Source organism: Vulpes lagopus, chromosome 1 (genome assembly GCF_018345385.1).
Source record: "Vulpes lagopus strain Blue_001 chromosome 1, ASM1834538v1, whole genome shotgun sequence".
NCBI lineage: Eukaryota > Metazoa > Chordata > Mammalia > Carnivora > Canidae > Vulpes > Vulpes lagopus.
In genome coordinates, this window is record NC_054824.1 from 174,303,809 (window position 1) to 174,329,982 (window position 26,174).

A 26,174-nucleotide genomic window follows, 5' to 3' on the forward strand; every position below is an offset into this window, starting at 1 on the left:
CCCTGGGTCTCTATTAGCTTTACCATTTATTTAAGGCTCTCTTCTCTCTTAATTTTTAACCAGTTCTTATCTTATAGACCCAGTGTGTAAAAATCCACAGGATGGGAAATAAAATAAACCTCAGAGCTGAACTATTTAGTTCCTCACCCCCTTTTCTCTTCATTGAATTTCCTTTTGTCCTCCCCCAAAGTCTCTTATTGACTAGCTTCAAATATGTAAATCTCTGTGCTAATAAGTTCTTCGTACTGAGACAGCTCTTCTTGGGTTTTGAATGTTTTCAAAATCCACTTAAAGCTTTAAGATAATTGTTTCTGAAGCACAAGGGATAGAGGTCCTGGAGTGGTGTGTAACCTACTCCAATAAAAGAGATTTAACTTTCCTTCCTTATGTGGAACCATTTGACCAGATGTTGGGGTTCAGCAAGCCTTCCCTGTTTGCCATCTGTGACATCCCCAAGGGCTAGTGAGAGAGGGGCACTTCTAAAGAGCATATGTAAATGATTTCCATGGAGCCCTGCGGGGGCACGGTAGGCCACCTTCTTCCTACTATGGATTACCAACTCAAAGCCAAGAAACAGCCCATACCTCTGTCTCTATGTCACAATTTCTTAATATACACAACTGGATTTCTAAGTAATGAGTTCATGTAAGAAGCAGAAGAAGAATGTATAGCCTTCTATAGGATAAATAATTCTATGGCACCAGTGGTGGTGTGCAGCTCTTGATCTTTTAGCTCTCTGTGCATACAGGACTTTGAAATAATTTGGGAATCTCTAGCTGATAAGGAAGAGGACTATTGAACAGTAGAGCTGCTCATTTCAGTGCTTTTACCTGGGCACATAGACCCAGATAGAGCTTAGTCCATTCTGTAAATTAAGGTAGGCTTGTAGGCCAGTGATTTCCAGTCAAATCTGAGCGTTTCCCCCTGACCCCAGGGTGCCACCACCAGTTGCTGATGTTCACTAGCTTTGATGTGTGAGGTTATGTGAAAGTATTTTGGGACGGGATGTTTTTGCAACTGTCTTGTAGGTTGGTTCCCTTTAATTCCCTGTGGCATCACACATCAGGGTAGTTGGGGATATGGTGATCTGAAGCTTTGGGAATAGGTGGTTTGTGCCTAATTAGATTTTCATTTCTTCATTGTTTTAGATGCCATTCTCAAAACATAGCCAAATTAGCTTATTATTTGCCATTTACAACAAGAGAATAAACAGAACCGGCGATCACAGTGGATTTGCATAAAACTGCTGATCTTCATGACCAGGTCCTTGCCAATAGTTTCCCTTTCTGTCCCTGGATTGTAGACATTAACGTTCATCAAATTTGAGGAGCTAGATCTCTAGGGACTCCCATGTCCTGAGTTCATTAATGGCAACGAAGGACCCCAAATCAGTCATGTATGCTATTGAGCCCCAGGATCCCCCACCTCAGTAGAAGTGAGTAGACTGGGGTAATTACAGACGAAGTAGTGATATAAGGAGGAAATGTAGTGTGGTTGGAGTTAGTGGCCTGAGGAAACCAACATACACGGCCTCTGGAGTGTCTGTTTGCTGTTATAAAGGGGAAGTGTTGAGGCAAAGAGACCTTCCCCTGATCTGTAAGAGTTTAGTAGCTGGGAAAAACTACACAAAGTTATCATTTAAAAAAAAAAAAAAAACAAGACATAATAAACACCAAGACTCTTCAGCATCTTGCTCCCTGCGTCCAGCAATGGGAAGACAGTTGGCACTGTTTCTGAGGTGAAAATCTTGAACAGTCCTGCTTTGCTATCAGAGCCAATGCTGTTGAGCCTGGAGGAGCCAGTGTAACTTTGCTTTGAGCCTAAATTTGCTTCTGACTCAAACATCAGAGGAAACCTCTCTCACACAGAATTGAGAAGCTTTCTGTCTTAAGGTGAGCCTGTCACAGCTCTTGGTAACTGCAACTCTTCTTTTCTCTCTGGGTGTCAGAGTAGCTCACCCTAAACCACCAGCAGCTTTACATTAATGAGCTGAACTCCTCTGAGGCCCAGGTCAAGTGGCCTGCCCAAGGCCATGATGGAGGGCCCGTGTAGACTGCAGGCCCAGCAAGCATGGCTTCCTGCCAGACAATGCCTCTCCCCCACAGTCTCCTTGAATCTCGCTACCTGGATAGACACACCATCTGACACTGCCCCGCAGTGAATAAAGGAAAAGAAGAAACCAGTGTTTCTTTCTGAGATGAAAGCATATGGTGCCATCAAGGCGATCAAGGCAGGGAGGCGGGGAGAAGGAGGCCTGGGAAGATTCAAAAGTATGTTGGTTATATCTGTAAGGACAAGTTGTATAAGAGAGAAGAAAATGTTTTCTTGCTTCTTGGGAAATGTCTAAATAGCCCTTCACCCCAGGAAGGGAAAATAACTGCCTGAGTGAGGACCAGCTCTATTGACGGGCACTTCTTATTCAAAGGTAATTGCTTACCCACGTGACAACTTTCAGTTGAATTTTTCCTTCTAATCAGATTTGATGGCCAATTTAATTGGTTTCTTGGGCCACAGGATAGGGAAGCTGTATAGCCCTATGAAAAATTATTTAGGGAAATCTAAAGAAAATTCAGACATTGATCCATTCTAAGAGGAAATTGACAATCATCAAAACAAGATCTTTGTAGGACTCACCTGGCTTCTCACGCCACTCTTCTATTCATATGCTTCCTGAGTTTTTCATGAGGGAAGCATTATCAGATTTTGCTTCTTGCTTCTTTAGGGAGCTTTTCTGAGGAGGTTTGAAGAGGTACCATTCATTTACAAGGGGGTGGAGTGAGGGTAGGGGAGGGAACCCTGGTTGCCCCAGGCCCTGCCCAGCTGCCCTACAGGCTGAGCGCAATATCTCCTGGCACACCTGTAACTCATTCATGGAACCTGGGTGTGTTGTAACACGCCTATGAGGGAATGCTATTCTTCTCTATTTAGATGTGCTTATTGGAAGGCTCTGGAAGGAATAGTGGCCCTGCTTTACTCATACCTCTGAATGTCCAACTACAAGTTTGTCCCTGACATTGAAACTTTAGTGCTGTCTCCAAAGCTCCCAAGAAACTAATCATTGAAGTCTTCTCCTTTAGGGAAATTGAGTTGCGTGTGGATTTCTCAGGGACTTGCCTGGGTGATTCTATATGGTCATTATTGGATATTATTGGGTATCACAGGACATTACTGGGAATCATTGGATAATCTATGTGATTATCGTGTGACTATATCAGACCCACTCCTACCTCAAGGCCCTCTCTGGACCCTAATAGGGGAAGGGCTAATCTGCTTATGAAGAAGGATGGCACAATATGGAGCTGCCCAGAATCAGGTCTAGATCCTATGCTCCAGTTGCCCACATGTTTTGTGTTTGTTTGGGTTTATGATGCTGGCTCCCTGACCCTTTCAGGTGAGGGGATGTACTCTAGGGAATGTACTCTCAGTCAGAGATTTGTGTGTATGCGCTTTACTGGGGAGTAGTCTCAGAAACAACATACTACAAGGGACCAAAGGAAGAAAGATTGGGTAAAGGGGCAAGTGGAACTGTGATACAGTTATAACAGAGGCTTGGCCAACTTCACAGTGAGCTCTAGAGCTGAGATGGCCTTTCAAAGTTGTCCCAAACTGAAGCATGTGTGCCAGGAATTTTTGTACTTCCTGATCCTGAGTGAGCTAGAGGAGTTCTCCAGAAGTTGGTCAGTATGGCAGCTCTTGACAATAGAGAGGGGCAGCTGCGGAAGGGTTGCATTTTAAGTGAGGTGGAGTCCTTCAGTTGAGGGAAATTTCCAGAGAGGAACTCAGCTGTGAACTCTCAGGAATCACCTCACAATTGCTGGTGGAATAAGTGTCTTGGTTCTTTAAAAGAGAGAGAGAGAGAAAGAGAGAGAGAGACTCCCGTGTGTGTGTGTGTGTGTGTGTGTGTGTGTGTGTGTATGTGGCTGGGTGGCATACCATGGCAAACACTAGAGCCACCCCCGAGCCACTCAGATACACTTCATTTGCCTAGTAAATTTGCCCATTCTGGGAGTATCTCCTCCAGGATTTTGGATGGCCTCTTTGAGAAAATTTACAAGATTAAGATTAATGTGACCAATTACAGTTTCTACTATCATTGCTGGTCTTCAGGCCACAACTGGCACTCATCATCTTTTTCCTCTACTACTGATTTCCTATTTTCCTTTAACATCTGCGCCTCTGCTCTCAGTTGGTACCTAAGTCTAGGTGGCTTACCTGATAGAATGATCTAGAATCTCATTTCTGAGGGATATGAGCCCCTAGTCACCATGTCCTCATCAGACCATGACTTGCTGGCCTTATCTATTTGCCATCAAGAATAGGCAGGAGAGTACCAAAAAAGTTCTCCAGTGAATCAACTATGTTTCATGTGTTTTTTGTTTTTGTTTTTGTTTTTGTTTTGTCCCTAATATAAGAGTCCACCTCATGATCAAGGTCAGTTATCCCTACCAGTATACATTTGCTTGCCTGCTTGTCCCTGGGTACAAGGATCCTGAAGTGACCAGTTGGCAGCTGTAGCCTTAAGCCTCAATGATATTTTTATTGTGTTCTTAATAAAAACATCCCCACTCTGGCAACCAGGACCTCTAGACCCATAGAGTTTAAAGCTGTGAGGATGGAAAATTCCGATTTCTCAAATGGGCCACTAGCAGTGATGGTGAGCAGGGCTATTTCTACTTCCATTTTTTGGTCTACAGTTCCTGGGCTTACCTCCTGTCAGCACCGGCCCAGCCCGGGTCTGGGGACCTGGGGCTTGGTGATTTGGGGGACGGTGCTACACCTGTCTCCACTGTTTGTTTTACTTCCCCAAAAATGGATCCTTTTTTTTTCTAAGAGTCCCAGAGAATGGGGAATTGTTCCTGTAAATATATATTTTTAAAGGTGAAAAAAAATTGCTTAATTGCTTTTTTCACATCTACAGATTCTGTGTGTTGTGATATTTCATAGGACCACTGGATCTTTTGATTGTATACCCATGGCCACACCTCCTTTTCTATAAACTGGGTCCCCTAATCAGAGGTAACATTAAGTGAAATATTAAGTGGGTAGTAAGTGACATAATAAGCGTCATATTAAGTGGATGTCAGTAGATTAAACATCTGTGGTCCAGCTGGCCAAAGCCTTGCAAGCAATATAGGTGTTAGCTTCAGTCAAGAAGAAATGTTACCTAATCCAGGGTGAAAGGGATCCATTTTGATCAATTTACCACAAGTGGCTGGTTAGTCTTCATGAAGGATAATGCCATGTAAGGGGTTCAATGCTGGTCTTTGTGAATATCGAGTTGGACATTTGGCAGTGACAATTGCGTTAGCTTTCGAGAGTGGGAGCCCATATTTTAGAGCATATGCATGCTTTCTATTCCTGTCACAATGGCTGTCTCATTCGTGAATCCATCATACCAGGATTAGGGTGACTAGTGATAGTGGCTGGCTGATATCAGCTGGCCTAGTTATTATGTTTAGTTAATTATTTAGTTGGCTATTTATTCCATGATGTTTACTCTCTGATGGGCATTAACACACTATAAAAATATTTTCATATTTCATGCCCACTCCTATAGACTCATGTTTCTCAGATTTTCTTGTCTCTAATCTTCTAAACTCTTCATTTTAGGTCTTTGTCTATCCAAGTCATTCACCACTATTCATGAGTCTAGGTATATTCTACAGATGATATAGAAATTAGATGACTTTTCTTTTCATATATAATTTATGATCACATATACCACCTAAAGTTTTGCATTTTGGAAGGCCTTCCTCTTATTGCTGATGACCACCAGTTAATGGAGTTGTATAGTTCATCAGGAGTACATTTTCAGCTTGTACTTGCATACTAAGCCATCCATAAACCAAGTTTTTTTCTCACTTCCATCAGGTGGTCATAAGGTGCCTTTCATGTGGTCATAGATGTAAGGTGAAGACAAATACAACAATAGTGGATGACATGGATTTCTGGGGCACCTGCTTTTGCAGTTTGTACTGTCTGACTCTGCTCATATCTGACCCTGGATATTCTACTTTTGTCTTACAATTGATGGCTTTTGTGTCTGATCAAACTTTTATGGCTTGGTGGATCTGATAAAACCTCAGATGCCTCTGAGGGTACCTTTGGCTGCATGGCCATATGATGTCTTATGGTCAACGCTCCATCTCTACAGGGCCCAATAGCATGCAAGGAACTCTTTTTTGAATGGTGTCTAGTTCTTTGCTATAGATGGTATATCCTTGCTTTAGAAACTTAGGGTTCTACATTCTGATTCTTCTTCTAGGGTTTGCCATATACTCTGCACAACATCTTTTTGTACCATAAGATCCAACAGGTTATATAGAACAACTGGCAGACTGCTTATACCACAGTCTGAACCTGCTGCACGGTCTTTTCCTTCTCTGTGCCCCACTCAAAGTTTGTGAATTATGCTGTGGATTTCTAATTTCTATATCAGCAAGTTTCAACCACTCTGTTTGCCAAGTTTTGTTACATTTTAGATGACCTGCCTGCCTCAAATTATTACTGATGAATACCCAGATTCTCTCATTGGCTGGCCTTGTGCCATCTAACATGACTGTCACCCCTTACTTCAAGGCCTTTACTTATTGTATTTCTCTTGTCAGATTGACCCTTGTTAGCTTTATCCAATTTCTCACCTTCCTACATAAAACCCTACTTTCACTATGAAGACTTTTTTACTTTTTCTGGTAGGTCATAGCTCTCCTTTCTGCAATCCTTGGCACATCAATACAAGTTGACACTAACATACCTATTATTGAACAATGCTTGCCCTGTGCTTCATGTTCATTAACTATTTTTACTCTGAAATTAAGATCTCTTAAGGAAGGGGTCCAAATCTTCCTACATTTTTGTAAACACAGAGATAGTATTCTTTGTGAGCTCTAGCTGATGGAACTATTCTCTCTTTATCCCAAGGCCAAAACCATCTAGGCTAGTAGCACTGCACCACCCAACATATACCATGAGGGCTAAGGATATACCACACTTATCTTCCCTATACCCAATCCAGAAAGATTCTATGCATTGATAAACTTGTCAGCATTTGTGCAAGCTCATGAATTATTAGTTGTCCCATAAAATTGTTTCAATTTGGAAATTTTGCCCTTTTGCTAAGCACAGTGGTCTGATTGTGCTGCCAATGTGCTACTCTTAAGAAGACTGTCAGAACCTGAGCCTGGCTCTCAGCCCCTTTGCCTCATGTCAGGTGTCCTAGGCACCATTTACCAGGCAATCCCCTCTCCCAGACTCTAGATCAAACCTTAAGTTTACCCATGAAAGATTTAAGGAACTACAGCAATTATTGTGATTCAAATCCTCAGACCTTGGACTAGAAAGCTGAGACCTTGGCCTTATTTCTGAGGTGTTTGCCCTGGGTCTGAAAGCAGGATCCTCTTGTGTTATCTATCTCAGAAATGCAACCAATACTCCAGGATCTGTCTTATTGAGAGTTTATATCATCTTACACACTTGCCTGATTCTGACTAAATCTCTGGGCCTCCTGGTGTTGACCTCAACTGGATTTACCAAGTAAAAGTTTCCTCTGTATGTTACATGAAGTCTCTTGACACCAATCTTTTGCCTAATTTTCACGTAAGTCCACAGTCTACCTGTTGGATTCAATTTCTTTCAAGCCTATTTTAGAATCTGGCCTTTGCCTACTCAGGTATGGAAATGGGGTTTGTCCTGAACTTCATCCTTCTCAGGTTGCTCTGGACTCTTATATAATTGAGCCATATCCTAAGACATGATGAGAACAAGTGTTGTTAAATTAAGATGGGTTCAACATGAGGTCTATTGGCAACATCACAGCTAAGACCTGAAGAGAGAGGACAAGCAGAGGGAGTTGAAGCCTGTGGCTAAATCCAGGGAGAGCAGCACAATGAACAGGCAGTGTGACAGGCAGTATGGCACACCAGGAGCAGTTCAGATGGGGACTAAACTCAAGCCAGGTGGCAGGGCATGGTGTCAAGTACAGATGGAGACAGGAGATGGCAAAAACTGCATTAATGCTGATGTTATGGAGATGTGGGGAGTGCTAGGTGAGTGTAGGCTCAAGTCCCAACTCAGAGAGAAAACGGAGGGATGGACCCAGTTACATAGTCAAGGCCAGTATTGTAGAGCGTGCCATAGTGAGCACTCAGGTTCCCAGGACTCTTGCCAAGACTTCAGGTACCTGATCTCCACTGTTTGAGAAACTGCGATACTGAAATACTTTCTTTTCTGATAAGGCAGTTAGGATAGACTATGGAAAGAAACAAGCCCAAACTCTTCATGGTTAAAATGATAAAGGTTGATTTCCTGCTTACTCTGTTATTAAGAGGTGATAGCCTAAGATCAGGAGCAACTGTCATCCACATAGACATCACTCAAGATCCTAGGCTGATGAGGTGCCATCGTTCCTATGCTGACATATTATTTGGAGGCTCAGGTTTGCCCCTGAGTTTATCACTGTAAAATCTAGAGAATTGAATATAAACAGTCAAATGTTTTAAACTCTTCTGATCACATTTTACTGGCCAGAATGATTCACATGGGCACACTTCAAAGGTAAGGACTCTGTAATCTTCCTATACCTGAAAGTAGAGGAGAATGGGATATCGGAACATTAGCAATGCCTATCAAATTGAGTCAGAATCAACTGATAAACTGGACTTTGCTATGGCTGTGAATTGCATGTATATGCTTGATGGAAGCTGGGAGACACTTCATTGTTGTCTCATACTGGGAAGAGTAGAAAAGTGGGAAAGGACAGGGTAGCTGTAAAATCCACAGAATTAAAAATCCTTTATAAGTAAAATATATTCTGAAATATAGCCACAGTTTGTATTCTGGAACTGATTCACCTTTGGATGGGCCAGCTCTACTTCTGGGCATGTGTCCTCTCATTCACTGCTCTTAGTATATAAGGACAATATAAACTAAACCCAGCCATCAAAATTGGCTATTATTCTCCAGAGGAGATGTTTCTACAATGAACTGTCCATGTTATATTTCTACTTGTTCTCATTATGTAAATAACATCATATGTGACCTAGGTGGCCCTGCCTAGGTTTGCAGCCCATGGCTATAGACAAGCCCCATAACTGGTCTGGGAACTGAGCCATCTTCTTTTCTTTATTAACACCATGTGTTGACTGACCAACTCACTTATTGTATCCTGAGAACTTACTGAAACCACTTCAGCCTTCAAAAAAAAAAAAAGGAATACAACTAATTAGATGTAATTCAACCTATTTCTTTTAAATCTTTAAAAAGTATATACATACAACAACATGCACAGAGACATATATACAAATTTGCTACCTTTCAGAACAAGAAAGTTGTACTTCACAGTTTAAGAACCACTTTGAAGAACCTCTGTGGTATCCTAGAGTAACAACAGTCATTTCAATTGTAAAATCCATTGTGGAAATATCTCTGCCATAGATCCCTCAGCAGACACTCAAAAAGAAGTGCTCTGTTTGTCAACAGAGCTTCAAGTGTCAGGACTAACGGCGTGGAAGGGTTTCAAAGAGGAGTCTAGGGATGGCGATTCACGACTGCAGAAGATTGAAGTTGGCTCTGATATGAGAGTCTTTGTGAGAAGCACACTCCAGCACACTCTAGCAGATCCATCCTGGGACAATGCTTCCAAAGCCCACATCACCTTCCAGCTTGGAAACCACACTGACAGCAATTCTTGTTAGACACAACCAACCATACAAGGAAGGAAGATTCTTAGAAATTGCTTGTAGATGTTCATACTGTATTTATTTGACTAGAGAAGTATTTGCTTCTTAACAACCAGCAGTTGTGGGCTTTTCTTGGCTCCAGGTGAAGAGGTGACTTCCGTCTTTGATTCAGTGTTCATAATTGGGCTGTCTGTTAGCAGAGGTGGAAAGAAAACAATGCTAATGAGGTCAAGGGTTCAATACCCACGTGGGTCAGTTAGCTTTCCTTTGTTCTTTGGCCAAAAAGTCTGTACGGGCATGCCTTGTTTTATTGAGCTTCATTACACTTCATGACACTTCTCAGATATTGTGGGGTTTGTTTGTTTGTTTTTTAACATATTGAAGGTTCAAGACTTTAGTGGAGGAAGTTATTGCAGATGTGGTAGAAATAGCAAGAGACTTAGAATTGGAAATGGAGTCTGAAGACAGGACTGGATTGCTGCAGTCTCATGATCAAACTTGAACAGATGAAGAGTCGCTTCTCATGGATGAGCAAAGACAGCAGTTGCTTGAGTTGGAACCTACTCCTGGTAAAGGTGCTGTGAAAATTGTTGAAATGACAACAAAGAATTTAGACTATCATATAAACTTAGTTGATAAAGCAGCAGTAGAGGAGTTGGTGAGGACTGACTCCAAATTTGAAGGAAGTTCTACTGTGCGTAAAATGCTATCAGACACCACTGCCTGCTGCAGAGAAGTCATTTGTGAGAGGGAGAGTCAATAATGTGGCAAACTTCATTGTCTTATTTTAAGAATTTGCCACAGCCACCCCAGCCTTCCTGATCAATCAGCAGTCATCACCTCAAGGCAAGACCGTTGGCAGCAAAAAGATTACAACTTGCTGAAAGCTCGGATTATGGTTCCTTTTTTTTTTTAGCAATAAAGTATTTTTTAATTAAAGTATATACATTATTTTAGACATGATGCTATTGTACACTTATTAGACTACAGTATAGTGTAAACATAAATTTTATGTGCACTGGGAAACCAAAAATGTCATTTGACTCACTTTACTATGATATTAGCTTTATTGAGGTGGTCTGTAACCAACCCCCCAATATTTCCAAGGTTAGCCTGTAACCTCTGTGTCCAGCTACTATGAAGACAATAGTGATTGGGAGAGAGAAAGGGAAGGTAGATGGCTCTCTAATCTTAGACTTCCTGCAATGAACAACAACTCCAAGTTCATGTCCTTTTGCAAAAAAGTCACCTTCAGAGTTGGAGGACTACCTGTTAAGAAGCAGCAAGGAAAATGAAGGGTATAGTTCCACACTGGTGTTACGGAGTCTGAAGCTACAGAATCAATGCTTGCAGCTAGAGCATCAGCTTGGTCATTTATGCCCATAAAATGAAAACAGCAATAGACATATCATGATTTACAGCCAATTTTCAATTTCTTATTAGCCAAAGTTTCAAAATTTTCTTTTTTTAAAAAAGATTTTATTTATTTATTCATGATAGAGAGAAAGAGAGGCAGAGACACAGGCAAAGGGAGAAGCAGCCTCCCACAAGGAGCCTGATGTGGGACCAGATCCCGCGACTCCGGGATCACACCCTGAACCGAAGGCAGACTCTCAACCGCTGAACCACCCAGGCATCTCAGTTTCAAAATTTTCTAGACATTTATGTATGGAGTCAAAGCGAACTGGTATGAGTTTTGTGCCTTCTTTTCTTTCTCAGTCACTGTCAATTGGAGAGTCAAATGAATGATGACATGCTCACAGATAGCTGGAAAGAGGTCTGAATATTCCCACAAGTAAGGCTCAGCCCTGGAGTGACTTAATCTGGCTTTGTAATCACAATTCACGATTCCCCCTGCTATGCAGTTTTCTCAGAATTACTGTATCTTCTGTAACGCTGTGTAGCAACATAAATCAGAGTAGGCACTAAACCAAGCATGGGAAAAACTATGGGCTTCTAAGTTGACCTCATGACTCCTTCGCTGTGTGTGTGTGTGCGTGCGTGCACATGTGCATCTTTGGGAAAGCAAATTAATTGCTTTGAGCCTCAGTTTCCTTGCTTGTAAAATGGGGTTATTAACATTTATCTTATAGGACTGTTGGAAGAATTGTATGATAGAATATGAAGAGGTCTGGCAAGTTCAGTGTGGTACCCGGCATATTGCAAGTGTTTTTCTTAATGACAAGCGTTCTTATTATCAACATTGCATATGTTTATTTTAATTGTTTGGCAAATTTCCCCCACTTCTTTTGCAAAACCAAACGTGTAGAGCATCCATTACTAATACCTTACTAGCAAATGCTACTGATTGCCTTCCCATATCACTCAGCTCACCTGAGCGATTCACCAGCAGTTACGATAGACAGTCCACATCTTCCCACCTCAGGAACCTGGGTCTTTCCTCTTTGCCTGAGGGCTTTCAAAGGCACTTAGAAAATCTAGAAGCCTGAGAGCTTGTGCTCCTAGAAGCAACCTCACTCTCCACCAAATGAAAGATGCCTGCTGTTGGAGTGATTCTGAGATAGATTCCATATGGTTTCTCCAAAGATTCTCAGCAGGACTGACCCGAAGTTGTCCACAGGGCAAACCCCCTCATTAATGCACTTTTTTTTTTGCTTTTACTTTACTCCTTTCTCTGACTCACTGTCCCTGCTTCTTCACTTGTGATTCCTGGATTCATTTTGCAAATGAATTCCTAGCCCCCAGTTTCTTATCTTGGGATTGTTTTTGAGAGAACCCAAACTAGAATACGTACCTCATGGTGTTTTTATTGTTATTTATTTCTTTATTTTTAATATTTTATTTATTTGAGAGAGCACAAGCAGGGAGAGGGGTAGGGATAAGCAGACCCCTGCCCCTGCTGAATGGGGAACCCCAGGTTCATGATCAGAGCCGAAGGCAGACACTTAACTGACTGACCCACCCGGGCACCCCTATTTTTATTTTTAAACTTATATGCAGTATACTTCATTTTTTTGTGTGCAGTTCTATGAATTTCAACAATGTATATGTTCATGTACATACCACCACAATTAGCATACAGAACAGTGTGCTCACCCTAAAAATTCCATCCTTTTGCCTCTTTTTTTTTCCTTTTGCCTCTTTGAAGTAAAACCATCCCCCACCTCAATCCAAGGCAACAATCCCTTATAGGTTTCCTTTCCCAGAATGTCATGCAGTGTGACACCTTTCACAACTGGCTTCTTTCCTCAACATAATGCCTTTGGGATTCATCCATGGTGCATGTGTCTCATTAGGTTATTCCTTTTCGTGGCTGAGTAGTATTCCATTGTACGGATGTAAGACAGCTTGTCACTTCATTTGTCGAAGGACATTTGGATTGTTTCCAGTTTTCTAGGATTGTAAGTAATGCTCCTCTAAATATTCATGTAGATTTTCATCTCTCTAGGGTAAATACCTAGGAGTGGATTTTTTTGAGTCACATGGTAAGTGTACATTTCACTTTATAAGAAACTGCCAAAGTTTTCCAGAATGGCTATGCAATCTTGCATGCCCACCAGCAATCTGTGAGAGTTCTAGTTACTCCACATTTTTGCTAGCACTTTGGTTGGCATTATTTTTATTATTTTAGCCATCTGCATAGAGATGTAGTGGGGTTTCTTTGTGCTTTTAATTTACATTTCCCTAATGACTAATGATTTTTGGCACTTTTTTTTTCATGTGCTTATTTGCCATAATATTTCTTCTTTGGTGAAGTGTCTGTTTAAATCTTTTGCTTACTTCTTTGGGTGATTTACTTTCTTACTCTTGGGTTTTGAGAGTTCTTTATATATTCTGGATATAAGTTCTTTATCACATATGTGGTTTATAGGTAATTTCTCTCAGTCTGCACCTTGCTTTTTCATTATCTTAATCATAGGGTTTTTAGAAGGACTGGATTTATATTTGTAGTTCTTTGAAGGTAGAATAAACATGTTACATACATGTCAATTTGGGCATATAGTATGGAGAAGTTTGACTTGGCATTCAGATACCCTGGGGTTTGAATCCTGGGTCAGTCGCCCACTAACTCTTCTGCCATGAACCATCCTGTGAGTTTCCTCATCAGTAAATGAAATAATACATGTCAGAAGCCTAGCCCCAGGCCAGAACATTGTGAACATTCAATAATTATAAAGATTCTATTCATAGCACAACATTCTTTTTCCTCTCTCAGCCTTTGCATAAGCTTTTTTTTTTTTTTTTTTTTTTTGCTAAGATGACTCCTATTCTAGGGGCTTTGCTTGACGTGCCCAGTGGGGGCCAGGCACCTCTTCCTGGCACTCCCACCACCTTTTAACCACCTTCCCTCACTGTGTTTTAAGCAGAGTGAGATATGAGCAACTTAAGGCCCAGGCTAATGTCTTTATCCTCAAAAAATAATTCCAGGTTGTGTCTGATGAATGAATGAATAAATGAACAAATTTATCTTATGCTTTGTCTGAGAGTTCCCAGTAGACATCCCTCTGAATGTTGCCAAATTCAGCCCCTTTAAGACAGCCTTAAACACCCGACAGGGATGTCTGTGACTTACACTAGGACGCTGCTCACGCTCCGCCAGACACTGTATCTTTGACAAGTTGGATGCCGAATGGAGAAACTTGAATGCTCTGCATCTATTTACTTTTACCACATGCCATAAAAATTAAAAATACATTGTACCACAAGTGCAGTATTTAGTGTTTCACTTTAATTACATTCAAGTGTGTTGCTAAATAGTCTTGAGAAAACCTTAATGACCAGCTGTTCTACCCTTTTCCCATATGTCAGAAATGGTTTCTGAAATCACATTCTGGGACAGTAAGGTTGTATAATTAGACAGTGTATAGTTAACACTTCTAGATTTTCCCCTTAAACTGTGGACCCTTTACGCTAACATATTGCGTGATTCTGCTAGTTTGGCGCAATGCAATTAAATGACGTGCCAAACAGCAACCGAGATCTGCAAACTCCATCAGACTTGTTATCATTGCATCATTATTTCTTTATATCTTTTTCATCATCAGGATGGCGTTCTTTTGTGTGTGTGTGTGTGTGTGTGTGTGTGTGTGTGCTATGCAATATTCAGCATGTTTGGCTGACAAATAAACTTAGTAGAGGGCTGTAAATTTTTAATATTCCCTCTATAATGCCATTTATCTTGCTAGAATTAGATGTAAGAGTGGCTTTTGCATCCTTTCAAACAAAGAGCTATCGCTCAAATACACAGCAACCATTTAAGAAAACAAAACTAAACCAAAATTCCCCAAGGTCATAATAAAAGCCAATACTTTACATCGCTTTTGGTGAGGAAATGGGGATTTTATGTACCCCCAAACTGGATTTGGGAGGTAGAAACGTTGAATTTAGACAATTGGTTATTGTGAAATAAAGTCATTACTTACTTGCAGTTGCTGGACTCTGAGCTTACTGAGTTGTTTTGAAACCATAGTAATATTTTATTTGATTAAATTCAGCTAATTCTTTGATTTTTTGAGTTTAGGCAAGAGACTGAAATAGAAATACAAAATAAGGAAATGAAAAAATTCTATCAACTAATAATATTCTTTGACTTCCCTTCTTCTCCCCTAAAGAAAATGCCATTCACATCATCCCAAATCCCAAGTCAGAAGTAACTCTGATTTCTGATTGAGAATTACGCAGATAAATACATTAAGACCAAGTCACAGCTGAAGCTTTCTTGAGTCCTTAAGCAGAGTGAGATAAATTCATTTAAAAAAAAAAAAAGGCTAAGGCTAAGAGAGATCTTTGCTGTTCTAAGACAGACTTCCAACATTTTTTTCCTTCTAAGCCTGAATTTCCAGACTTATTTAGATGTAAGCACTGACAGCTGTAATCATGTTTTAAATCTTGCTTTGTATTCTTAGTTATAATGTTGTTCAATTAATATTCAGAATAATGGAAGTGATGTGCCGTTTTGAAAAAGACTTGAATACAGTCCAATGCTTTGGGAAACTGACTCTCGAGAGGATTAATCAGCATTTAAAACTTGCATTAATAAAAATCTGATCTTCCCCCATGCGGCACGCATAATACTTTTCGTTTTTAAACATTTAGTTTAATAATACAACATCCTTTGTCCTGATTTTTAAAGGGATTTTAAAATTGAGCTCCTTCAGATCAATTCTGCCTTGACCCTTGTACATAATTGGACACTTGCAATTTAAAAATATAAGGATGCTCTTTTGCATGGTGCACTAAACTGAATTTCCATTATTGAAGAGAAGGGCAATAGTGGATGACAACTTTGTACTTAACATTTCAGTTTTTCCCCTCTTTTTATATCCAAAGAGTTTTCAATCTTTCTTTAAAGCTCAATTATCCCAGCCCAGTCCTCAAGAGAAAAAGAGATAAAACTATCTTTAAATAATGAAAAATGAGCACGAGGAATAGGATCTTTTGCTGGAAATGGTATATGTCAAACAATATTGATAATTAGTGGTCTCTTTTTATTTGTTTTTAAATAAGCATAAATAACACTGAGTTATTTACATGGAAACAAGGATTGGGATTCTAAATTTAAAATAAAATAACATGATGGAGAATGAACTGGGACACAGTGGACTAAGGGCTCTGTTTGGCTTCTAGCTAAATGGGAATGAAATCAATTTTAGAAACAGGGAAGAAAGATTATTGTGAAAGCAGAATAGGCAAAAAACAAAAATCAAACAACCCCCCCACCCCCAACCCAAACTGTTGTTTTATCCTAGTCGGATAATTGGTTGCTTTACGACCAGAAATCAAGTCAGGTGAGCATATGCTTTTGCCCGTTTTCTCTCTCTTTAGACCAACGGCTTGCTCTCTGGCCCGGGGCCAGCTGCTTTTCCTCTGCTGAGACCCTGTCTGACACTGCTGATCAGAGGGAGAGAGCAAGGTCTCCTTCATGGTGCTAACGGGGGCTTGGAAGGATTTTAGTCTTCCCCTTGCCTGATTTTAGAAAGATCTCTTAGCTTCTATAATGGAGTAGTAGACACTGCAGAGCAAATTCTTATCTTATTAGGCAAATGGTCAATAAATGCTTATTGAAAGAATCTCTTTAAGAGCCCTAATTAAGTGCCTGCCGGCCTGCCATGATTGGACTCGTTTCCGCTCAGGAGAGTTTTGCTCACCTGGCCACCTTTCCAACAGAGGGGGCACTGCTTTTCCTTGAGCAGCAGCCTCCTCTGGTCTCCTTGAAGTCAGGACACTGCTCTGAGTTGGGGAGTGTGTGGGTGGGGGGTCACTCACAGAAAGCAGCAAGGCCAAAGGAAAGGCCAGGGGTTGCTGCCCCCGGAGGAAGCACTAGGTATGATAGGGAAACATGTGAGCATTGGCAGCCAATGCATTTTATCCACAGACCGAGGACATTTGTGCAGGTGATGGAGAGCTGGTCTGAATGGAGAGCATGAGGGTCCCAGCTCTGTCTTCTTAATAGGAAAGGGCCTGTGTTGCAAAAGTCTAGTTCGCAGACTATTGAAATGATTTTTGTTTGTTGGTTTGTTTTTCTTGCTCTGTAGCATTTTTTTCTCCACCTGTGGCTGTCAGGGAGGTAGGTGACAAAGCTGGGCCCCAGACCCCAATGGGTATCCTGCCCTAAAGGGTATCCATACCCCAATGGGTAGCTAGAGGGAGTGGGGCAATGAGGACCTGCCCCCTGCATACACTTTCCCAGATCCTGGCATTTGAGGAATTTGTTTAGCTTCTGCGGGTGGGGGTGGGGGTGAGGGCAGATTTTACTACCCCTGTTTTGTGGTCAGATTTTGAACATTTTAACAGGCTCAAGGCTCACTCTGCTCTTAGCTCAGGATAACTGTTCTAAAATTCAGACAAGATTAGGTCAGTTCCTTGCTTTAAAATGTAAACAACTTCCCTTAGCCTAGAAAAGAAATCTCTGAGCTTTAGCATTACCTTGCTTTCATTATCTGACCCCAGACCTCCCCTTAGGCCATATCATTTCTTTTTCTTCCACTATCCCCAGACATCTTGCACTCAGATCAGTTGCCTAGGCATCATTAAACATGAGTGCTTTTCCTGACTCAGTGCCCTTGTTCAAATAAAACCCCCTCCTCTGTACTTTTCCCAGAGAGCTCCTGCTTTACTGTCAGTGCCCAACCCAAATGCTGCCTCTTCTCCATAGCTCTTCCTGGGCTCCCCTGATGCTCTCTTCTGCTTCTGCCTCCTTCACCCCATCCCCCGCTCAAAGACAATTAGTCACTCCTGTGGCTGTGTTCCCCTGATGATAGCATTTATCACTTAGGCTATAGGTACTTTTTGTCATTGTTTCTCCCACAAAACTGTGTGTCATGCAAGAATTGGAATACTCATTCCAAAGTTGTTATTTCATAAACGTTTGATGAAGTGAATTTGTCTTCAATGAGCACAAAGTGTATTTCCAAATCTTAGAACTAAGAGAATATCAAATAGTTTATAGTTAAAAGTTGATTTTCCTTAATTCTATCGAATATAATAATATATAAATTAAGAGCCTAGACATACCTTAGAATTTAAAAACTGTCCTTTTTTTTTATGATAGTCACACACATACACAGAGAGAGAGAGAGAGAGAGAGGCAGAGACATAGGCAGAGGGAGAAGCAGGCTCCATGCACCAGGAGCCCGACGTGGGATTTGATCCCGGGTCTCCAAGATCGCGCCCTGGGCCAAAGGCAGGCACTAAACCGCTGCGCCACCCAGGGATCCCTAAAAACTGTCTTTTAAAATATTTCTTTGTTACACCAGATCCTAAGATGCAGTGGTACATAACATAATCATGGACGTATCTATTTTTTTTTCTGATCTCAGACATACTTAGAATGCAGGTAGATTAATTTCTTAGGGTAGACTGAATATCTAGTAAAACTCCCTACCTTCCGTAAGAACGGTACTTGAATATGGATCTCTGCAAAGTATTTGATCAGATTCAATGTTTTTTTTTAAAGATTTTATTTATTCATTAATGATAGAGAGGCAGAGACATAGGCAGAGGGAAAAGCAGGCTCCCTGCAGGGAGCCTCATGTGGGGCTCAATCGCAGGACCCCAGGATCATGACCTGAGCCAAGGGCAGACACTCAACCACTGAGCCACTGAGGTGTCGAGTCCCAATCAGATTCAACGTTAAGCATTGTATTGCTTGCAACAGAAGGAGATTGCATTGAAGGAAGTTTTTTGCACTATGATGTGGATGGGAAAACCGTATTCCTTCTGTTTTTATCTGTGATGGTGTTGATCCCACACCCTCCAAAGTCACGATATTTTCCAGGCAAGTAGATTTCAAGCCTAGTTGCCTATAAGAATCATTTAGAACAGGACATGGAAAACTATAGCACACAGGCTAAATCCAGCATGCTGTCTGTTTTTGCAACAATAAAGTTCTATTGGAACACAGCTACACCCTCTTATTCTCATGTTATCTGTGGCTACTTTCATGCTACAATGGCAGGGATGAATAGTGGCAACAAAAGCTGTAAAACCCACAAAACTGAGTATATTTGCTATGCGGCTCTTTACAAAATTTGCCGACCCTTGACCTACAAGTTTCGTTTTCATTTTGTTTTTTAAATAATATAGATGCCTGAGCCCTGCTATAGATCAATTAGTAATTGAAGGGTTATATTCTGGTCATTTGTATTTTTAAGAAGCTCCATCCACATGTGATTCTGATTATAGACTCCTAATTTTTATCCCTCCGGAAGTTATCCATAGATCATGCCAAACAAATTCTCACAGCACAAGGAATAGCTCTCTAGGTGAGCGCCTTATTTTACCTATATTTGCATCCATAACACCTAAGACAGCTCCCACCATAATTAGATTCTGATAAGGCTTCTCGTAAGTGAATGAGTGAAGGACCAGGGGAGCAACCTTAGATTGCAGATGCAACTAGAACCCACTAAAAATCACAATCAACTGCAAGTACCCTCTTAGGCCCTGGATATGCACCCTATTCTTTTCTAGTGAGCTTTCTTTCTTTCGTCCATCTCCAAGCTAACCCAGAAAGACACAAATGCTACTGATTCTCTGTGGATCTGAAATCTAAAAAAATTTCCAAGAGTATCAAATGATGCATGCCTTGGTCTGCATAAACATGGTCATCTTCTCATTGCTTGGGACATTCAGGGGAAAAAAAAATCAACTCATCATGAGAAATGGTGCAGATGGTATATTTGGCATCACCAGCCTGCATAGATCAGAGATGCATTTATTTACATGACTTTGTTTGCATTGTGACCATTTATCTGGGCCCTTGCTCACATTTAACCTTTTGAAGGGTCGGGAAGGAGTGAGCCATTTTGCCCTTGGGATTGGATGGAGCAAGCCCCTTATACAGATGATGTTTGCATTTCCTCCTACCTGCAAAACACTCATTTCTTACAGCATCAGAAAACATTTGGTTATGTTATCTCGTGGGTCCAGGAGGAGTGTGGAGTGTGCCAAATTTAAGAGCCATTGCCAAATGCCATGGTTTGCATTATGTAGACAGCATGCCAGTGGAACTGGCGCTAACTAGTTGTAGATTCAAGCTCTGGCCTCAGAGGCAAAGGATCCCTGTTAGTCATTTCCAATTGGGATCATGCCCTTTGCCTTTGGTTATGAGATATCTTTGTGTCTGTGCACAAAGCATGGCCTGCAGGCATAGCAGATTGACCACTGTGACTGACCTCTTCCAGGCTGGGACAGTGAGCCCCCCAAAGTGATGCCAAAAAGGCCTCAGACCCCATGGGTGATTTGGAGATGCTGAAAAACAGTGCCTTAGGAAGTGCCTCAGAGAACTTGGTGCTAGAGCTGGGAATACCATGTGCTGGCGCGAGTCACTGGAGCTCTCATCTGCAAAATGGGCACAAAGTTACTGTCTCGAGCTTTGGTTTCCTCATCTTTCAACAGGGATACTCAGAGTTGTTAATGACAGCCCAGCTAGTCATACAACACACCAGGCTCAGTAACTGTCACCAAGTAAACTCTTGGTGAATGTTTTAATTATTACTATTATTATTATCGTTATTACTGGTAGAAGCAGCTTGCTTATTACACATTGTAGATGTGAAGATGGAGCAGATGATGTCCTCTGTGAATGTGCAGAACTCGGCAATTGCTTCAGAGGAAGGAAGGGTAAGTGCTTCCAAAGCTTACTTACTCGTCAAAGCACATTTCAACATGACTCCTTGGACAAGCATCGGAAATTTTTTTTTAAGGTTTTATTTTAATTCCAGTTAACATACAGTGTTCTGTTAGTTTTAGGTGTATAATATAGTCCATACATCATCGGGTGCTCATCACAAGTGCACTGCTTCATCCCTTTCACTTGTTTCCCCCTTCCCCACCCTCCCGCCTCCCTCTCCCCATCCGTTCTCTACAGTGAAGAGTTTGTTTCTTGATTTGTTTCTCTCGCTCTTTTTTCCCCTTTGCTCATTTGTTTTATATCTCAAATTCCACATGTGAGTGAAATCATATGGTATTTGTCTTTCTCTGACTTATTTTGCTTCGCATAATACTCTCTAGCTGCATCCATGTTGTTGCAAATGGCCCAGTATTTTTGAAATAAGAAACTCCTGTTTATTTTTCTAAACTCTTGAGAGACGCTATCCATGGGGAAGTGATTGTTCTGGCGTACAGTGTATGAGTGAGGAGGTAGCCGATGTGCTGGTGGGAATGTTCCCGAGCGGAACCAGGGCTGCTCTGGGCTGCACTTCCAGCTATGTGTGAGGTGGTCACAGAGGGAACGCAAGAGAAGTCATACCGGAGAAGGCAAGTGTGCAAGCCATCGACCTGGAGGAGCATCAGGACAGAGAAACAATTCCCTGGTTTGCTTAAAAATGTGTTACTTCATTTGACTGAGCTTCATGGTTCCATTGAACAGGTGTCTGTTGCTCTCACACTGTGTCTAGAGCCATACAAAAGGGGCTGTGCTTTGAGGAAGCAGAGTAAAGTTCTCTCTCTCCCAGTTGAAACATGAAAAGATAGAAGGAATCAAGGCTGCCCTTGAAAATGATGAGAGGATATGGATATATTAGAGCCTGGTATTTTTTCTAAGTACATTGCAATGTTGCTTCATGGGGAGAGATCATTGCCTGGTGTTGTCTACCAGGTCTTCATGAGGAGTCTTAAATGCAACTGGAAGAAATTCCAGATGTTCAAAATGACAGCCACTGGTCATGACAGTGGTGTCTCTGAAACTCTGGTGCCACACGCCTCATGTTTGGGATGCCCCCAGATGCTCTGCAAGGCCTTGATCACACCATCTGAAACACTTGCCTGGGTCAAACAATTTGGTAAGTCAGGCCAGTCAACAATAACTAGCCTGTTCTTACACAGCTCACCTGGCTAGTGAAATGTGCTATTTCAATTTTTAGTAGCAAATGTGTATGTAGAGGATCTTATTAAAATTGAGACTTATTTGAATAAAAAAAAAAAAACTCTCACACTGGAGTGTGAGATTCTAGGTGTAATAAGCAAGCTGCTTCTACCAGTAATAACGATAATAATAATAGTAATAATTAAAACATTCACCAAGAATTTACTTGGTGCCAGTTACTGAGCCTGGTGTGTTGTATGACTAGCTGGGCTGTCATTAACAACTCTGAGTATCCCTGTTGAAATTCTAGGTAGATAATAGGTGCTCCATAAAAACTTAAGACTAATTTAATAATGATATATAATATTTGTTAAAGACTTACTAGATCCCAGGCCCTTTCATATGTACATTGCATGTGTTGATTAATAATATCCTCCCAACAGTCTAATGAGATAGTTAGCATTATTATCACCATGTTTAGAGGTGAAGAAATGTAGCCTTTGAGAACCTAAGCAACTTGACCAAGGGTACACAGAAATGGCAGGGCTGGGCAGACTCTATGCCCATTAAACCATATGCCAACAGCCCTACAAATTTGATTTAAAAGTAACATACATGGCGCTGGGGTGGCCATGCATGTTAAGTGTCAGGCTTTGGCTCAGGTCATGATCCCAGGGATCATTGTGATCATTGTGATCCCTGCTCGGTGGAGAGCCTACTTCTCCCCTGCTTGTGCTCTCTGTTGTTCTCTGTCTCTCAAATAAATACATAAGATCTTTTAAAAAAAGTAACATGCAGCTCACTTTCTTCTCTTTCTTTCTTTCTTTCTTTCTTTCTTTCTTTCTTTCTTTCTTTCTTTTTTCTTTCTTTCTTTCTTCTTTTTCTTTCTAGATCTTATTTATTAGAGAGAGTACGAGCAGGGGGACAAGCAGACTCCCCACTGAGTGAGAAGCCCACTGAGGGGCTCAATCCTAGGACCCTGAGATCATGACCTGAGCTGAAGTCAGATGCTTAACAGATTGACCAACCATGCACCCCCAAAGTAACTTGCAGCTTTCAAAAGAAACAAAATGTTGAATGAGGGGAGTATCTGCTTAAGGTGTCTCTTTAACTGATTGCATTTAATTTTTGGCCTGACAGATTTTTTTTTATGGGCATAACTTTTGTAAAAACCTAGTAAAATTATGCAAAACAAATATTATAGCATGTCGAGCAGGTGCTCAATGATTGGCCCGAGGCCATGAAAAGAAGGAAGGAAGGCAGGATGGAGGGAGAGAGGTAGGGGGAAGGAAGGAAGAGGCAGTAGAAAAGAAAGATATGAGACTGACTTGATGGTATAAATAGAAATTGTGTGTATCATTATAAGTTCTCCGATTTTCTTTCTTTATGCTTTCTGCTTCTTTATAGCGGGCTCTTCTCAGACAAGGGGCTAACAGTGACCCAACACTGGGCATAGTCTTTGTACTCCAATGTGGGGGGATGAGGTAGTGCAGAATTATGGTAAAGAAGGAATGATGTCTCCATTGACTCCGTGTGCAACTGCGCCCCAGGCACCAAAGGGAAAGCTCCGATAGGCATTCCCTTAAGCCTGGAACAGGAGTGAATGATGGCTAGACTTATCATCCAGTTACATCTCCGGAGTTCTGATTTTCTCAGCTCGCTGTCATCCTCTGCCCTGGCAGACAGGAGGCCTGGAGAAGATGGGGAGTTTGGGGCACTGCCTGTATCCACACCAGCCACCACCACTCAGCAGTAGCAATGGATGTAGAAGATCACACCAAGGTGGAGAACCCCTCCTGAACCCGAGCTGATTTCAGCTCCACCAGCAGAGCAGACCACACAGAGGGAGACAAGGCTGCGACCCTTGCCAGCGGAAGCTGCTGGTGGATGTACTACACAGAGCTGAGAGGCTGAGGAGTGGTGATGTCGGGGGGGCCTGGGGAGCCGGCTCTAGAAAGGTTGCAAGTGAGATGAAAGGAGAGATTTCTGCCTGAGAGGAAGAAGCATGGCACACACAGGTCCCCGGAGAAGAGAGAGAAGATGGAAGGCACCCAAGGACAGATGCTTCTCATGAAGAGGTGTTTAGCTCCTCCAGTGGAGAGGGAGGTGTGTGTTGTGAGCAGAAGAAAGAAGCACATCTCATCTGTGTAAAAGTGCCCAGAGTTGGAACTCTCCTAAAGTGCTTTGGAACACAAGAGAGAAGAGTATATACCTTCCAAGTGACAGAAGAGGGACTGGTGGGTGACGCAACTTGCTAAATCTTTTTCACTGTTCGTGACTGCCACTGCTGGGGGAATTGACTTAAAGAAATGGATGGCTTCTGTGTGTTTTTGTCCATTTTGACTTGTAGTACAAGTTTTTCTTTTTTTTTCAGGGGTACTGTGGACTAACTTGTGTCCTCCTAAAACTCATGTTAAGCCCTAATCCCCAAAGTGACTGTATTTGGAGTAAAAGTAAGTAATTAAGGTTAAATAGGGTCCTAGGGGTGGCACCTTGCTCTAATAAGATTAGCGTCCTAATGAGAAGAGATACCAGGGAGCTCCTACTCCCTTGCCATCATGTGAGAACACACAGCGAGAAGGCTGCCATCTGCAAGCTGGGAGAGGGCTCTCTCCAGAAACAGGACCTGCTGGCACCTTGATCTGGAATGCCCCGTCTTCAGAACCATAAGAAAATAAATCACTGCGTTTAAGCATGGTCTGTGGTATTTGGGTATGTCAGTCTGAGCAGACTAAGAAAGGAGAAAAAGAAAAAGAAATGTTCTAAATATCTGTAAGCTCAGTCTCCCATAAGCTGTGCTCAGAGAAGATTGTAAAGTGGAAGGCTGTAAAACTTTCGCTTTCTTTATGGAGGCTGAGGGATTATCCTCAACTGCTCCAACTAAGCCCCAATGTTTGTATTCGGGAGGTCAAAATTTATTATGAAAAGCCTGGATACGTTTTTGAAAATAAAAAATTGCTGTACGGAAAGTAGCTCTGTAAAAGCAGAGAGTGAATAAAAGATGAGAGAAGGAACCTACGGGGGGAAGAAATCCTATAGCTAGTAAAGAGTAGAATGCTTGGGCCAACGTTAGTACTGAGTATTGCCTTAAAAAAAATCCATGTTTTCTAAAACCAACTCCAAATGGAATCATATAAACCCAAATACTAGAATCGGGGGAATTTTCTCGTGAGGGAGAACATTTTGATAATATTAGTAATTTAGTTTTCTCATAAGGAAATAAAAAGGAAATTAATTCAATGATTTGTTATGAATAGTTACAAAAATGTACAGTTCCAGAGATTAGTGGGGAATACAGTTCCTGCTGGAGGCAGCAATTCTCTGTTCTGCTGAAGGGGATGAGTGATAATATTTTATTTGTGTTTGAGGTGGAAGAGGGGAATGGGAAGCTCTCTGGCTCCCGTCCCCTTGTCCTGGAAAAACTACACACATATGTGGGATATATTTCCTGCTTTCCTGCCTTATTGATTTTCCGTTTTCTTCTTTTATTCCTTTGGTAATATTTGCTTGAAAATTTTTCCATCTTTATTGAGATACAATTGACATGTAATATTGTGTTCTTAATGTACGACATGATGATTTGATCTGTATATATTGCAATGTGATTACAGCAATAAAGTTAGTTAATACATCCATCACCTCACATAATTACTTCTTTGTGTGTGTGTGTGTGTGTGTATGTGTGTACTGAGAACTTTTTTTGTTTTTAAAGATTTTATTTATTTATTTAAGAGAGGAAAAGAGAAGGGAGGAGGGGCAGAAGGAGAGGGAGAAGCAGATTCCCTGCTGAGTATCAGGGACCCTGATGCGGGGCTCAATCCCAGGACCTTGGCATCATGACCTGACCCAAAGGCAGACATTTAACCAACTTGAGCCACCCAGGTGCCCCCTGAGAATGTTTAAGATCTACTCTCTTAGTAAATTTCAAGTATATCGTATAATATTGTTAACTATTGTCACCATGTAGGATTTAATGTACATTAGAGCCCAGATATTATTCATCTCAAAGCTGAAGGTTTGTGTCCTTGGACAACCTTTACCCATCCTTCCCACCACCCCCGCCCCCCCGCAACCCCATCCCTGGCAATCACCAATGTACTGTTTCTATGAGTTAAGTTTTTTTTTTTGGATTCTGCATATAAATAAGATCATACAGTGTTTGTCTTTCTCTGGCTTATTTCATTTAGCATAATGCCCTCAAGGTTCATTTATGTTGTTGCAAATGGCAG

At 41.4% G+C, this 26,174-nt stretch overlaps 1 protein-coding gene and 1 pseudogene across 50 annotated transcripts in view; both read left to right on the top strand.

Moving 5' to 3' along the window:
* The window catches only part of LOC121491656, a 202,647-nt gene that overhangs the window by 124,499 nt on the left and 51,974 nt on the right, over positions 1 to 26,174 (top strand). For 17 of the 50 annotated variants that reach the window (XR_005988035.1, XR_005988032.1, XR_005988033.1 and 14 more), the window contains 3 exons: positions 20,692 to 20,762; positions 21,739 to 21,922; positions 23,353 to 25,558. The exons of 11 other annotated variants lie outside the window; for them this stretch is intronic. Coding sequence is in view for 15 of the 39 variants with exons in the window: in XM_041756782.1 (XP_041612716.1) it covers positions 20,692 to 20,762 (71 nt within the window). In the remaining 24 variants the exon portion in view is untranslated. Of the gene's footprint in view, positions 1 to 20,691; positions 20,763 to 21,738; positions 21,923 to 23,352; positions 25,559 to 26,174 lie in introns of those variants that run through there. 22 more of the 50 variants (XR_005988047.1, XM_041756782.1, XM_041756809.1 and 19 more) reach the window with 4 other exon arrangements.
* The window catches only part of LOC121473001, a 29,892-nt pseudogene continuing 27,269 nt past the window's right edge, over positions 23,552 to 26,174 (top strand).